Raw genomic sequence first — 16,286 nt, 5'->3', positions numbered from 1 at the left:
ATTGTTTCTCAATGAATGAATAATTAATAAAATTACTATACATTGTAAGATGTTAATTAAATTCATAAAAGCATGTTGTCCCAAATCTTGACATTTTCATTACCAGTTTTGAAGGATGTTACAAAGACATAAAGCGTGTAACCTCTGCTTTATTTTTCTTAGTGGAGTGTGGTCAAGGTCAATTTATCCTTAGAGCATGCTTTTAGGTTCACTACTGGCTCTTTAAAGTGGAACTATGAATTGTGGAAACTTTAGCAAATTATTTAAGCTCTCTTTGATTCAGTTTCCTTATCACTAACATGGACTATAATGGTATCTCTTCCTTCATTGTGTGAAGTTCTGTAAAAATCAAATGTTTAACACATGTAAAGTACTCTGTGTGAAGTATAGCACATTGGAAGTGACCCATGAATGTTGCTGTTGTGCTTGTTGTTGTTATTATTACTGAGGGAAGTTTAGACCTCTAGCTAGCTGGCCGCAGTGTTGGATTCAGTCCCTAATGCCAACAAGTGGTTCCTGCCTGATGGAACAAAGACTATTTAAATCTGATGGAGAGACATTAAAATCTAACATAAGGCTCTCAAAAGAAACATTAATCTTTAGATCATTTGTAAAATAAAGTCAAAATATCTGTTGTGGAACTCAAATAGGAGAGTTTAAGATTCTGAGTTTCCAGACATCACATGGCCAAAACCCATCAGTGGGAATGGATTTCCCACCTGCTTTGCCACAGTGTGGGACAGAAGTTCCAGAGCCTGATGAAGCCTGGGATGATGCCTGCTTGTAGGGATCAGGACATGGGACGAAAACACCTGCCTGATAAGGAGTAGGAAGGGTTGAAAGTGAGAAGTGGGGGGCACTTCCAAGAGATGATTTTCTCCTCCACTCTTCTGTTCCCTCTCTCTTTGCTGTGTCCCCTCACTACCATCAAATGCCTTAGGAAAGCAGAGCTCTGGGGGAATGGCAGTCTTAGGACACTAAATGGAAGAGGGCAGGTGGACTGGCAGTCTTCTGCTGTTAGAGTCATACCGAAGTTAAGGTCTTTGTTTTAGTTTATATTTGGGGCAATAAGATACACAGAGTGTATTTTGCAGAGTTAGAATGGTGACTTGTTTTGTATTTATTTTATTATTATGATTACTTATTACTATGTTATTTATTTATCAAATAAATGACTTTCTTAGTGTATCTTTGATAGGAGAAAATTTAGTTGAAATTTATAATTTTGATTTTCTGAAACATAGATATAACTTTGTGTTTTTTCTTTTAAGTGGAAATTAATCTCACTAATGACTACCGTCTCAGTGGAGGAGTTTCAGAAGTGGTGTTCAAAGCAAGCAAGATCACTTTCCACTGGGGAAAATGCAATATGTCTTCTGAAGGATCGGAACATAGTTTAGAAGGACAGAAATTTCCACTTGAGGTAAGTCACTGGTTCCACTGGCCACTGTTTCATTTTCTAAATCATTGAGATTTTATGTAGCATATAATTTGATTAACTTCTAATCCAATTTTATAATTTATAGTTATATTTTGTTTCTTGGTTAGTATCTTCCTTTTTCATTAGACTAAACTCAATAATGATCATACTTGATTTTCCACTTCCTGGCAACCCAGAGGGCCGCACTGTAGACCTCTGACCAGCAAATGCTGATGAGTAAAGGAATAAATGAAATTCCTTCCACAGCTCAGGAGGAAAAAAAAGGGGAAATTTTATCAATTTACTGGAGAATCAAAGAAATGCAAAATAAATGAGAACATTTTTCAACTTTAAAATTGGTAATATACATATGTAATTCTAATAAATAATGAGTATGCAGTAAAACAAACACTTTCATACATGTGTGGAAAGTATTAAATTGGTAGTTTGCTTGTTTTTATCCTGAACTTTAAATGTTTCGTTCACAATGCCCACCATTTCCACTTTTAACAATTTAGTCTAAAAAATAAGACATGATCAAAAATGTATGTGCCAAGATTTATTTACAATAACGAAAAGTTGAAAGAAAAGGAAATGATTATAAATACATTATGATGGAAGGGCTCCTGGCTGGCTCAGTCAGCAGACCCTGCAATTCTTGATCTCGGGGTTGTGAGATTACTGAAAAATAAAAATATATTTTAAATTCCATTGTGATGGAATATTACAGGTCTTATAAAAATTGTATGTTTGAATAATTTACACAAAAATTCATCAAAAGATATTAATGGGTTTTTCTTTCTTAAGATGCTACTGCTTTTTAAAAGCAGGATGTAAAATAGTATGCACAGTATTTAATACTCTGATTTTGTGAAACGTGAAAACTAATTAAATAGTGACTGAGGGTCCAGAGTCTAAGTTGAATGGACTAGGTTTGAATACGGACTTCACCATTTGGGTGTTGTAGACGTGACTTTATACAAATATTTAATTGACCTAAACTTCTGTGTCTCGCTTGTGAAATTGACATAAGAATAGCACCTGCCTTATGAAGTTATTATGAGGATTAAATGAGAGAGGGTATTATTAAATTCCCTTGTAAAAATAATTGAGGGAAACCAAGAAGACATGAATAGTGACTTTTCCCTGGGTGATGGCATTTTAGGTACCTTTTCTCCTATCCTTTAAAATTCCCATGTTTTTAAAATTATTTATAAGAAACTGTATTACTTTTATAGTCAAAATAGTTACTGATAATAAAATAAGACAAGTGAATTATCTGTTAAAGGACTAAAAATTTTTGATGTGGATAAGCACATTCTAATTTATAGCTTATAAATTTATGTTTTTCAATATATTAAATATCCTTAAGGAAAAGCACATTTATCAAATTTGGTTTGTCAAAGAAATAGAAGTCAATCCATTAAATATATAACATTGTCACTTCAGGGAGTTTGCTATGTCACAATACTACTTATTGAGAGCAAAGAGGAAAAATCAAGAAAAACCCTAACAACAAGAAAAGCCCTAAACCAGCCAAATAAATGGTACAGAATCTGTGCACTAAACCTCAAATATTTTTCTTATTTAAAAAGCCTCTCAAGTTCTCAAGAACTTGAATCTTAAGAGGGACTGTTTGTTTGTTGCTTCTCCTTTTTTAAACTCTCTCCATGTAATTGTGCAAGCAGCAGAACTCGGGGATATCCTTGACTTGGTCTTTTTTTTTTTTTTTCCTGGTTTCCTGCATCCTATAAGGAGGTCTTCTCAGTTCTGCCCCTAAATGATGTGGGAGGGCAGAAGAAAGTTCAAACTACCTTTGTCACTAACTTAGATTGTTAAATGTCCCCCAGCTGGTCTCCCTCTCTCTCTAGTCTTATTCTCCTCCATTCTGAGCCCTCTTCCCCGAAAGGCCTGCCACCTCCCCACTCCTGTTAACCGAAGTGCATCCAGTGTTCTCTGTTGCTCTCAAGGGCAAAGGGTTGGGACTATCTCATGGGCTTCTTGGCGGGGCCCCTGAAGCCCTGTCTCCTCTTCTCTCCCACGTGCTCAGCCTCAATCCCAACCAATTACTTCCCACTTCCCATAGTTCTTCTTTCTTGCCTACTGGCCCCACTGACTTGAACATACATTCACCTCTTCTGCTTTTTCATCGGTCAGTTTTTATGCTGCCTATCCTTTAGGGGTTAGTTGAGCAGTCCTTTCTCTGAAAAGGCTTTGCGATCACCCAAGGCAGGAGCCACTGCCATTCTCTGCCCAACACCTGCTGTTTCTGCAGTCATAGCTCCCAATCACGCACTGGTCTTCACAGAGGCTTTCTGCTCTCCCCTTAATTATTCTTCTAACTAGCTACATTACCTGATTTCCAAGCTCATGACATGGGGAGCACCAAATTATAAGCGAGAGTAGGGGCCATTGTCAACAGACACATGGGCTGAAGTAGAAATTAACAAGGAATATAGCCCGGCAGCAGAAGAGGACACTTAAAATAAGGAACTTAAAATTCTTCTTGGTATCTTTTTAGGTAGAAGCAGAAACTCCTTTAGAGTTTCACTATTAATAGCATGCACCTGGGTGGTGCATCCACTCTCACTCCCTCTCCCTCTGCCCTGCCCCGTGCTCTCTCAAATATATAAATAAATAAATCTTAAAAAAAAAAAAAAGAATGCAGTATGATAATGTCCAAAAAAGGTAACTCATACCATCAAAAAAGGTGTGTCCCATCAAAGAATGAAACCATATTTGAAAGAATTCCAGCAAAATAGTTAAAATAACATTTGATAATTTATAACATTAGATAATTGTTCTAGTGTATTACTACCTCAGTATTCCCTGGTAATGTCAAAGTGACCATTTCTCTCCCAGATGTGTCTAACTTTGCATTTCCCTCCTCACTGAGGATGATAAGTGATAGTAAATGCAGTTGTACATACATGGAATTCATAAAATATTTTGAAACTCTACGGAATATAGGATTATACAGTTTACAGAATTTTCCAAATAGTGTTTACTGAATTGGTAAATTATTTTATTGTCTCTTTGGTGACTTTTGTGATGTCTTTGTGTACGATAAAGCTGTCATTGTTATATTTCATAGATGCAAATCTACTGCTTTGATGCGGACCGATTTTCAAGTTTTGAGGAAGCAGTAAAAGGAAAAGGGAAGTTAAGAGCTTTATCCATTTTATTTGAGGTAATCATTATATATAGATTTAATGCTAACTTAATTCCTTCTTTAATCACAGGATGTGACATAACAAGGCATACTTTTTAACAAATACAAGTGCTCACAGGTGGAATAAGTTATGATCATTTTCAAACAGAACCACTCCTTGGCTGGTGTGTTTTTAAAAGGGGATCCTTGCATTCAGTAATTGGGTACGTCGTTCTGGCTGGAGCAATGGTTCCGGGAGTGCGCAGATTTGCTTATGTGTACATGCAAAACACCATAATGATATAGAGCAGAGACTGGGAATCAGTATTTTTAAAGTGTATTTTTCTCAGTGGAAAACTTCAAAGGTAGCTGTTTTTTCTTTATTTGTTTTTATCTTGCTGTGGGGAAAAAAAAAGTACGCCTTGGGAGGATTTTACTTTTGGAGACTTAAAATGGAATTCACTAATCTTTTCATTTTATTGAAGAGTTAATCAAATATTTTATCCCATTCTTAGAATGTCTCTTTTCTTTAATAGGTTGGAATAGAAGAAAATTTGGATTACAAAGCAATTATTGATGGAGTCGAGAGGGTTAGTCGTTTTGGTAAGCTGTTTGGAGAAATCTCTTCCAGATTTCTGTTTCAGATGCATATGAATTTTTATTATGTGACAAATTCAGTAATTCCAAAAGGAGGAAGGAAAGACCTTTTCAAAGAGGACCCACCTTTTTATACAATTTATACATGTCTCACTACAGAACATTTTACCCGAAATTTTTGTCATCTAAAAATCATAAAAGGGGTGCCTGGGTGGCTCAGTGGGTTGGGGCCTCTGCCTTCGGCTCAGGTCATGATCCCAGGGTCCTGGGATTGAGCCCTGCATCGGGCTCTCTGCTCCGCAGGGAGCCTGCTTCCTCCTCTCTCTCTGCCTGCCTCTCTGCCTAGTTGTGATTTCTCTCTGTCAAATAAATAAAATATTTTTTTTAAAAAATCATAAAATGTTAATGTAAGTAGGAAGTTGAAGTTTTCTCATTTTATTCTTGAAAATAATCTAATTACATCATACATTTAAAATATATTTCTCTATGTCGGGTGCCTGGGTGGCTCAGTTGGTTAAGCGTCCGACTCTTGATTTTGGCTCAGGTTATGATTTCAGGTCCTGGGATTGAACCCCAAGTTGGGCTTCATGCTCAGTGAGGAATCTCCTTAGGATTCTCTCTCTCTCTCTTCCTCTGTGCCCCCCTTGCACTTGCCTACATGCACACATGCACATGCTCTCTCCAATAAGTAGATCTTTAAAAAAATAAAAAATAAAATGTGTATCTATTCTGCCTGCATTATCCATTTGTTAAAGACTCTAATTTATAATCTGAAACCAGTTAATTTTATAAAAATCATGTCTTAAATTGAAAGGAGAATTGATACTCAAGTGAAAACTTATTTCCTGCTGGTTTCCTCGATAGTCCCTTCGCTTTACCATTATGACGGGGGTTTTTGGAAGAAGGCGAACACTTACACAGAAAAAAGATGCCATGTGCTCTGATTCTGTTCTGCCTGCTATCTCATGGATCTTGTCATTTGTCACAGCGAATGCTTGTAACAACATTGGCAAGAGACAGCAAACCCGTTATTATTGTTATTTTATCTTTCGTAAGCATCCACATACGCAGTATTAACGCGGCCCTGAGTTATTAACAAAATAAGGATTATTCATCTCCGGGAAGCTGCAAACTCTTGAAATTGGGAACCAAATTCATATAGATCTGTTTGGAAAGCTAAAGCCGGGTCTAGGATTGATTCATCTTTGTCAATCACATGTAAGGACCTTAATTGACAGAGCTTTTCAGAAGTCAGGAATTTGGGGCACCTGGGTGGCTCAGTTGGTTGAGCGACTGCCTTCGGCTCAGGTCATGATCCTGGAGTTCCCGCATCGGGCTCCCAGCTCCACGGGGAGTCTGCTTCTCTCTCTGACCTTCTCCTCGCTCATGCTCTCTCTCACTGTCTCTCTCTCTCTCTCAAATAAATAAATAAAAATGTTAAAAAAAAAAAAAAAGAAGTCAGGAATTTGTGAGCTCACGCAGCGCTGCTCTCATCGGGTTTTTCTGAAAGGTACAATCAACGCAAGATGGAAGCCGTTCTCTCCCTCCATCCACGAGATTGTAAGGCTCAACACTGAATGCCCTAAGCCACTTAATGTTTCCCTCGTTTAGTCAGAAAGTGGATTCTGTCAAGACTGAAAGAAGGCAGCTGGCTTGCATTCCTACATTGAAACTGGGGTAAAATATGAAGCCTGAATGTCCCCGGGCCTCGCATCAGCCCGTGGGGCCAACGAGAGGGGTGTTAACACTGGTTTGTTAGTCTTGACTTGGGGCGCTGAGGCATCGTGGCCCCTTCTTCTCGAGGCTTCTTCCGTGATTCCTGGGCTCTCTAAAAGGGTCCTCTGAGGATCGTGTGAGCTGAAGAACCACTTTGCTCATGTTCTTTGGCTAAAGTTTACTTGTTAATACTGACTCTCCGCAAGCCATTGAAAGAAACACTTCATCAGAGCCCCTGCTGCCACTGAACAGCCTCTCTGAGAATCTGGATGGCCGGCAGCGCGCCTCCGCCTCCAGCCTGGCTCTGCACGTGGAAGCAGAACGTACAGTCTGGCCGCCTGCCTGGGAACACACCCTCACTGGCCTTCCTTCACTCTGTGTTCTGTCTCCCCACCCTGCTACCTGTGCACCAACTTCTTCCTTCTCTTTTACCAGAAGATAGAATAATCCTCCCTGTGTGTCACCTCACCCACTAAATACTTAATATTTCGACATATTTGGCGAGGACACCTAAGCGTATACCGCTGGTCAGTGGGATTGGAGCCGGGATCGAGCTCCTGGTCTGCCCACAGAGTTGTTCCACCACATTGTGGAGATGTGTATTAGTGGTACGTGTCAGTTTGATTTGAATGGTTGTTAGATACGATCTGGACAAACGAAATAAGTCCTCCTAAAGGTAAATGTTTCTATTTTGACAGTTCTTAGACTAAATCTATTTCAGAGTCTAGAAAATCCGCTCGTGCCCAATAAACGGAAGGCTTCCCAGTATCAGCCCTCAGCCATTGCTGCTGGGAGCCAAGGGCACTGAAGGCAGAGCTTCTCTGTAGGCAGTGACACCGGAACTGTAGCAAAACTCTCAAATCCTGCTTCATATTCTCCATATAATGTGAGTTGTTCAACAAACCACACTTTCAGCCATCATCAGGATTATAAAATCTGTCTCATTCCAATGTGGGCTGATTACTCATTTCCTATATTCCTCTCCAAGAGACAAACCCATTTCCCATTCCTTTCCTCCCTCCTACCTTTCATTCCCTTCCTTCCACCACACCTGCTCTATGTTAGGCATTGTCCTACCCGTGGAGTGGAGAGAGAGAGGGTGAGGTTGTATCAATACAAAGATAGCATATTAATGTTCCATAAGCAGAGTCCAGAGAAAAAGAGAACTGTTGGTTAAATTCTCTCAAGTCACAAAGGAAGAGACACACCCCAGGTAACATCATCGGTGATTCTCAAATGGGAGTTGTCATTAGAATGGTTTCTGGTTGTTTCTTTTTTTTTTTTTTTTAATATTTTATTTATTTGACAGAGAGAAATCACAACTAGGCAGAGAGGCAGGAGGAAGCAGGCTCCCTGTGGAGCAGAGAGCCCGATGCGGGGCTCCATCCCAGGACCCTGAGATCATGACCTGAGCCGAAGGCAGAGGCCCTAACCCACTGAGCCACCCAGGCACCCCTCTGGTTGTTTCTTAATCACAAATTCAGCCCAGGAATTTGTATACCAAAAAGTCCTCTCAGACGGCATTGACATGGCACCATCTTAAATCTTATGGTCCTAAGTAGTAAGAGTTGTCTTTTTTCTAAAACGTTTTTTAAATTTAAATTCAATTAATTAACATATATTATTGGTTTCTGAGGCCTGTGATTCATCAGTTTTATATAACACCCAGTGCTCATTACATCACATGTTCTCCTTGATGCCCATCCCCCAGCCACCCCATCGCTCCCACCCTCCTCCCCTCCGGCAACCCTCAGTTTGTTTCCTCTGATTAAGTCTCTTATGGTTTGTCTCCCTCTATGGTTTCGTCTTGTTTTATTTTTCCTCTCTTCCCCTAAGATGCTCTGTTTTGTTTCTTAAATTCCACAGTAAACTTGGTTTTAACTATTTAGTGGCTCTTCCCACGTGCTTGACCCTGTTGTGGTCTTCGTCTTCATCTCCTTGACTCTCTCCCCACTCATCTTCCCCCTCCTGCTCTCAGCAACCTATAAAAGGGGAGCGCTGACTGATTGGTTAGTCACCAGCATATGTTCAAATGAACAGTGACTGAATGATCACAAATACAGCAGCATTGAGTCAGGTGTGATTCTAGCCTGTGTTCGCTCACAGTACTGAGGTGATTCAGATGAAGCAAATGTTTTTGCTAGACACATATTCAAAAAATCACCTTATTCCAATTTTCACGGAAGACAGGAGTCTAATCAAAAAAGCTCTACTGTAACTGAAAAGTCCTGTGTTATTCAAGACAGAAGATAGACATTTAGGACATGTATGTAAGTGACATTTTATTTTATTTTCATTTTTTTAAAAGATTTTATTTATTTATTTGACAGAGAGATCACAAGTAGGCAGAGAGGCAGGCAGAGAAAGAGGGGGAGGCAGGCTCCCTGCTGAGCAGAGAGCCCGATGTGGGGCTCAAAGAGAGCCTGATGTGGGGCTCAATCCCAGGACCCTGAGATCATGACCTGAGCTGAAGGCAGAGGCTCAACCCACTGAGCCACCCAGGTGCCCCTATAAATGACATTTTAAAAATAAGGTACAAAACAGTTAGCATTTCAAGAAAATTCTCTATTTCACCATCCCTATTCAGGTCTCACCTCTTCCTTTTCTGGCCTCTAGCTTTCCTGGTGTCATTTCATTTCCCACCTAATTTAGCAGTGAGTCAATGTTTGGGTCCTTACTTAATTAGTATTCTCCACATCCACATTTCCACAGAACATTTGTAGGATAAATTTCATCTTCAGCAGAAAAAAGAAACAATTGTAGCGCACTGATGATTAAGGAGGTTATTTAATCACAACATTTTTCAGATATTAAAAGCATAAATCTGAAAATGGGAAACATTCACATATTAAAAATATTTTTCTCAGTTTCAGGGAACTTGAATCCAAGTCTGAATTCTGATCATCTCCGGTTGATATTAAAAAGAGAGGGGGACATACTTTTGGAAGTTACTAATTAATCCATGAAATGGAGCATAACCTGAATTTTCTAATGGATTAAAATTAGATTTAGGTTGTATATACATGACATTATCAATTCGGCCAAGCAGATTTTTAAATTCAGACTGAAAGCAGTTATCTATAATTTTAATTATTACCAGCATCCCTCCTTCCTTCAAGAGTTTCTGGATTATAGAAAAATTAACATTCAATAATTTATTTTTAAATGGGATTTTTTTTTCTTTGAGGCTTTCTGGATATGTCCAATCTTCATGGAGTTTAGAGCTGAAATAGACTATTAAAATAATATAGGCAGGTTATTTTACTTTATAATACGGAAAGTGGGTTCAAAAAGACTAACATATCCCAAAGGCTTCCCTCTACTTTGGGGTTTCAACGCTGGCTGCCGGGTTAAATCACCTGAGGATGCTTTCTTGAAAATGTAAATGCCCGGGCCCTACTGCAGGAGATTTAAATTAATACGGTCTAGGGTGGCATCTGGAACACTGATTTGTTGTTCTGTTTTGTTTTGTTTTTTAAATCTCCCCAGATTATTCGAATAGGGATGAAAGTGTTAACCTGCAGTGGGCTGTGGAATTTCTCAGTTCTTGTCTTCTTGAGGGAAAGAATTCAGTCAAGAGACCCGAGAGAGATTTGAAGTAGCAAAGTTTTGTTTTTCACTTAGCAAAAATCGACAGTACACTCCTGAGGCAGAGGAGCCGGCTGACCTGAGGATGGGTGGAAACGCGCTGAGTTTCTCACTGTGTTTTTCTATGGGGGTTATCTGGTCTCCTCCCTCCCATTTCATCATTATCCCTCCACCCTAGGACCCGCCTTGGTTTCCTCTGCTCCCACTTTTCCCCGCAATTTAGTCATTTTCCCCAGAGCGCCTAAGCGCAACCCTTGACCGCAATGCAAAGGATATTACAATGATATTATAATAGCGTCAGGGTTCCTAGCGGATGCGGGCTTTCTGAAGTGCGCATGCTCCAAAGTTGAGGCCGTCCCTGTAGCAGGTGTGTTCGGCTTATCATTCTGTGCGGTAGAGCCAAAGGGGTTGGGGTGGTGCGAGAGGGATGGGGTGGTTCCCTGGGCGGAGGAGGCCCCTCCTGGTCAGGACTAACTGCTCACTTTAACAGAACTGCTCTCCACGGTGCCAACCCGCTAAAGCTAGATTAAATTGGATTCAGAGACTACTTCTTAATGACTTAAGTCTCCTGGAGGGAACAGAGGACATGCATTGGGCTAGATAGGACAGGAAAACGAGTTACACCCAGATCTCGCGGGCAAGCAGATTGCTGCTGATACGAGTGAGGGCTGGTACACAAAAAGCTAAGTGGCGAGGACAGTGCTTTTGAAAAGTGCCGTGGGAGAGGTCCAAAAGCAAATATGGGACGACTCAAGGAGAAAGATTGTTTCAGAGTGTAAGGCCACATGGCCTTCTTAGGAAAGCTCTACTAATTTTTTAATAGGAATTTTCTGTTCTGGATACAAGATAGAAAATAAATAATATTGTATCTATAAATAAAATCAGTATTTATTATCCTATATATTGTATCCAGAATATGCTTTCCACTCTTAATTTTACCATTTATTTCCTTAATAGTAGCTATTGATAAACAGATCTTAATTATCATGTATTAAAGTTTGTCACTTTTCTCTTTACGATTAATACTTCTTGTGTGCCATTTCAGAAATCTCAGCCTACCTTAAGGTTATAAAAATAAGTTTCTGTTTTCCTCTAAAAGCTTTAATATTCTGTTCACGTTTAGATCTACAATCTATTTAGAACTCACTGTTCTTACCTTGTGAAGTAGGGAACCATGATTCTCTTTTTTCCATAAGGATATCCAATTGATATATCACTGTTTACTGAAAAGGCCCTCCATTCCAACTACATAATAATTTCCCCTGTCCTAAATCAAGTGACCGTATATGTATGGGTCTGGGTTCCCTATTCTCTTTCATTAATCTCTTCGTCTATCTTTGCATGATTATTTCATTATCATGATCTCTATAGTTTTATATAACAGATCTTCCTACCTGGTCATGAAAGTTCTCCAGTTACTTTGCTATTGCTCAAGATAGTCTTAACTTTTATTTCCATTACCATTTAAATTTTAAAATCAACATGTCAGTAAATACACACACATACATATACGTACAAAAGTCTCTGGGATTTTGATAAGATTTGTTGACTCCATAAATCAGTTTGGGGACAATCAACACCTTCACCATACTAAATCTTCCTATCCATGAACTTGGCATTTCCTATCATTTTAAGGTTTTATCTAATTCTTTCAAGAAAAGTTTGTAATTTTCAATCTAGATGTTATACACATCATTTGTTAGATTTACTTGTATTTGATATTTTGTTGTTATGAGATATATTGTTTTAAATTTCATTTTTTACTGCTTGATATTGGTACATAGAAATATAATTAATTTTGGTATATTGATCTTATGTACAGTGACTTTACTAAATAAATTTACTAATTCTAAGCCTGTAAATTCTTTTCAGTATTTTATATGCACAATCACCTATTTGCAAAATACAATGGTATCATTTCATCATATCCAATCTTTATGACTTTTTTTTTTTTCTTACTATATTGTGCTGGCGCAGTCCTCCAGTTCAGTGTTAATTAGAAATGGTGATAGCATGGGGCGCCTGAGTGGCTCAGTGGGTTAAGGCCTCTGCCTTCAGCTCGGGTCATGGTCCCAGGGTCCTGGGATGGAGCCCCACATCGGGCTCTCTGCTCAGCAGGGAGCCTGCTTCACTTCCTCTCTCTCTGCCTGCCTCTGCCTACTGTGATCTCTGTCTGTCAAATAAATAAATAAAATCTTAAAAAAAAAAAAAAAAGAAATGGTGATAGCAGCATTTTTTTGTTTTATTCTATATCTCTAGGGGGAAACCTTGCCCAATAAGTCGTTTTTAAATATATCATTTATTATAGGCTTTGGAAGATAATCTTCACCAGAATAAGGTTTTATTTTTGTTTTCCACAAAGTGATATTAAGTCTTCTCAAATGATTTTTCTATATCTATTAAGATGGTTATATGATTCCTGAATATCTTTTATATTGAAAATAATCTCTCCAGCCTCTTGCTAGTGTAAAGTTGAAACATTTAACCCTATGTGGTGATACATATAAGGAAATTCAGAATATGTTGGTTTTATCACCATTTGTGAATATATCTAAAATATTCTTAAAATTTCATTTATTAAATTTATAACAAACCCTATGTCTCTGTTTCATAGACGCTTTGAACTTCTAAGTTCCAGTATTGAGATTCCAACTGAGATATATGTTGTTACTTCTTTGTAGGGAAACAGGCTGCATTAGATCCCTTTGTATTGCTGAACCTTCTGCCAAACTCAACCGACAAGTATTACACTTACAATGGCTCATTGACATCGCCTCCCTGCACAGACACTGTTGACTGGATTATTTTTAAAGATACAGTTAGCATCTCTGAAAGCCAGGTAATCTTGGAATTTCAAACAAATGCAGGAATTTGAAGCAATTTAAAAATAATTATTTTCTAAGCTTTACTACTGAATATCTATTTTAAAGCATTTACAGATGCCTTTGAAGCAGATATGTTAAATTGTATGTTAAATGATCTTTTTTCCAGTTGGCTGTTTTTTGTGACGTTCTTACAATGCAGCAGTCTGGTTATGTCATGCTGATGGACTACTTACAAAATAATTTTCGAGAACAACAATACAAGTTCTCTAGGCAGGTGTTTTCCTCATATACTGGAAAGGAAGAGATTCATGAAGCAGGTATGTATTGAAATATAATTTTTCTACTGCTTTTATAGATTCAGTGTTACAGGAAGTAATTGTGGAATAATGGAAAATATACAAGACTTAGATTTTTAGAAACATTTGATTATTAGCTTTATAGCTTTAGGTAAGCTATTTAAGTTCTCTGAATCTCAGTTACCACATTTATAAAATAACATTTAAAAACAGCTGTTCTGGGGCACCTGGGTGGCTCAATCCGCAAAGTGACCTTCTTTGCTCAAGTCATGATCCCAGGGTCCAGAGACTGAACCCTGCATTGTGGGATCAACCCTCGTAGTGAGCTCCCTGCTTCTCCTTCTCCTTCTGACCCTCCCCGCTGCTCGTGCTCTCTTTCTTACTCTGCGCTCTCTCTCTCTCTCAAATAAGTAAACAAAATCCTTAAAAAACATTAAAAAATAGAAATAAAACAACTATTCTTGGGGCGCCTGGGTGGCTCCGTCAGTTAAGCATCCCACTTTTGTTTTGGCTCAGGTCATGATCTCAGGGTCGTGAGACTGAGCCCAATGGCGGGGTCTGCACTCATGCAGCCTGCTTGAGATTCTGAATGAAAGAATGAATAAATAAATAAATAAATAAAGCAAGCTGTTCTTCCCCACACATATAACCCCATTTTGCAGGTGAGAAATACTGAGATTCAGTAAGGAAAGTGATTTTTTAAAACACAAAGTAATAGATGGCAAAGCCACATACGCCAACTTCCAAATTCACTTTATGGTGTTTGTTGCTAAGAGCTCTAGGAAGTGAATGAATAAGGGGCTGACGTGCACAGAGTTTGGGGAGATCAATTCTGCTTGGGGTGGGCAAGAGCCTGTCTGAGAGAACGACATTTGAGCTGAGTTCTGGCGCATGATTGGGGTTTTAAAGCACTCATCTTTATTGTGGGCAGCTCTGAGGGGAGAGCATAGCATGCAGCAGAGATTGAAAGCAAACACACTGAATCATGAATGAATAAAAAGGGAGTCTTTCCTTCAGTTTTTCTTCAGGGGAAAAGAAGTTTGTTAGGCCCAAGCATTGGAGAGGACACGAGGGGCAAGTCTCCACACTGCCCTCTGTGTCTTTTGAAGTTGACCCACAGTCAGAAGCCTTTGAAAATGTCCAGAGGACACGATCAGATGCATCTACTGACTTCTCCTTTTTGGCTTACATGGAGAGTGTACTGGTTGATGAAAGAAATAGGCGAAGTGGCCTTTGCTTTGCGGACTTGAAATATTTCCAAGGACATGGCCTTCTTTGATCTCAGCGGTACAGTGAATTCTTGGCCATCTATAATATTAATCTAATAGTCATCTGCTTTTGAAGATTAGCATTAAAGCAGCATGCTTTTATTATTTCAGTGTAATGTTTGTGAGAATTATTTATCCTTTAACAACAACAACGACAAAATAGAGCACAAGACAACAGTGATGAATAAGCTACATTTAACATGACCATAAATTTCTAATTGAATTGTCTCAAAGTGAAGAAATTTCATTATATTTCTACCAGCAATACTAAATACTATAACATTCTGTCTCATAAATAATAGACAATTGATTAGGAAAAAAAAAAAAACAGCTACATTTAATCATCTTTTTTTAGAAAATACAATAGATCAAGTAGCAAATGAAATAAATTTTTTTTTTTTTAGATTTTTGTTTATTTATTTGACAGACAGAGATCACAAGTAGGCAGAGAGGCAGGCAGAGAGAGAGGAAGGGAAGCAGGCTCCCCACTGAGCAGAGAGCCCAATGCGGGGCTCGATCCCAGAACCCTGGGATCATGACCTGAGCCAAAGGCAGAGGCTTAACCCACTGAGCCACCCAGGCGCCCTGAAATAAAATTTTTATTTGCTATGTACTTTTTTCAGTTGTATTTCATTAAAACTCTTCAGTGGCTTTCCACTGACTTTAGAATGAAATCCAAACCATTCAGCATTGCATGGTCCTGTAGAGCACTTCCTAGTCAGGCTTAATTCTCTGCCACGAGCTTCCTGTTCTTGTACCAAATGAACTGTTTGATGTCCCCTGAAAATGGACGACCAGCATCTCCCACGTTACATATTACATGCTATTTCCTTGCCACGGCCTGTTCTTCCCGTCTGTCTCCACTTGCCTGCCTCCTCCTCATTCTTCAAGACTCAGGCAGACTTTGCATCACTCAGTCTATCTCTGAGTCTATCTCCATTCTCATCAAGTGGGATGGGCACTCATGAAGGTCATGGCCACAGAATACAAAGTCAGTGATTCTCGTCTGGTGTCGTGTCGTGTTCTGTGCATCTAAAGTGCATAGCATTTGCCACAGTATGACATTTGTCCATTTACTTACTCGTCTCCTCCATTGGACACTGAGTCCTGTGAAAGAAGTAAATAAGTCTTTACCTCCATTGAGGGGCTAACATAATGCTCTCATTCACCAAATACTCACTGAATGACGGAAAGAATCCATTTTCATATAATAAAAACATAGCAGGGGTGCCTGGGTAGCTCAGTAGGTAGGGCGTGCAACTCTGTTTCAGGGACTTGAGTTCAAGGCTCACATTGGGCATGGAGCCTACCTTAAAAAAAAAGAAAAGACATTGGCTTTTTTCACAAACTGGAACGATTGAATTTTTAGTTTTCCCATCATGAGTATTTGCATTCAAGAAATCTTTATTATCATTTGCCATGGGT

General features: G+C 38.9%; 1 protein-coding gene across 1 annotated transcript in view; it reads left to right on the top strand.

Annotated features, from left to right (window-relative positions):
- Positions 1-16,286, top strand: part of LOC111151984 (protein tyrosine phosphatase, receptor type Z1) — a 179,361-nt gene that overhangs the window by 95,411 nt on the left and 67,664 nt on the right. The window contains exons 4-8 of the mRNA XM_022510240.1: positions 1,272-1,423; positions 4,515-4,610; positions 5,108-5,174; positions 13,154-13,311; positions 13,464-13,614. Coding sequence (XP_022365948.1) covers positions 1,272-1,423; positions 4,515-4,610; positions 5,108-5,174; positions 13,154-13,311; positions 13,464-13,614 — 624 coding nt within the window. The remainder of the gene's footprint in view (positions 1-1,271; positions 1,424-4,514; positions 4,611-5,107; positions 5,175-13,153; positions 13,312-13,463; positions 13,615-16,286) is intronic.

This window comes from Enhydra lutris, unplaced genomic scaffold, assembly GCF_002288905.1.
Source record: "Enhydra lutris kenyoni isolate GAN:26980312 unplaced genomic scaffold, ASM228890v2 scaffoldscaffold27, whole genome shotgun sequence".
Classification (NCBI taxonomy): Eukaryota; Metazoa; Chordata; class Mammalia; order Carnivora; family Mustelidae; genus Enhydra; species Enhydra lutris.
Note: the sequence above shows the minus strand (reverse complement) of the source record. Positions and strands in the feature narration are given on the sequence as shown.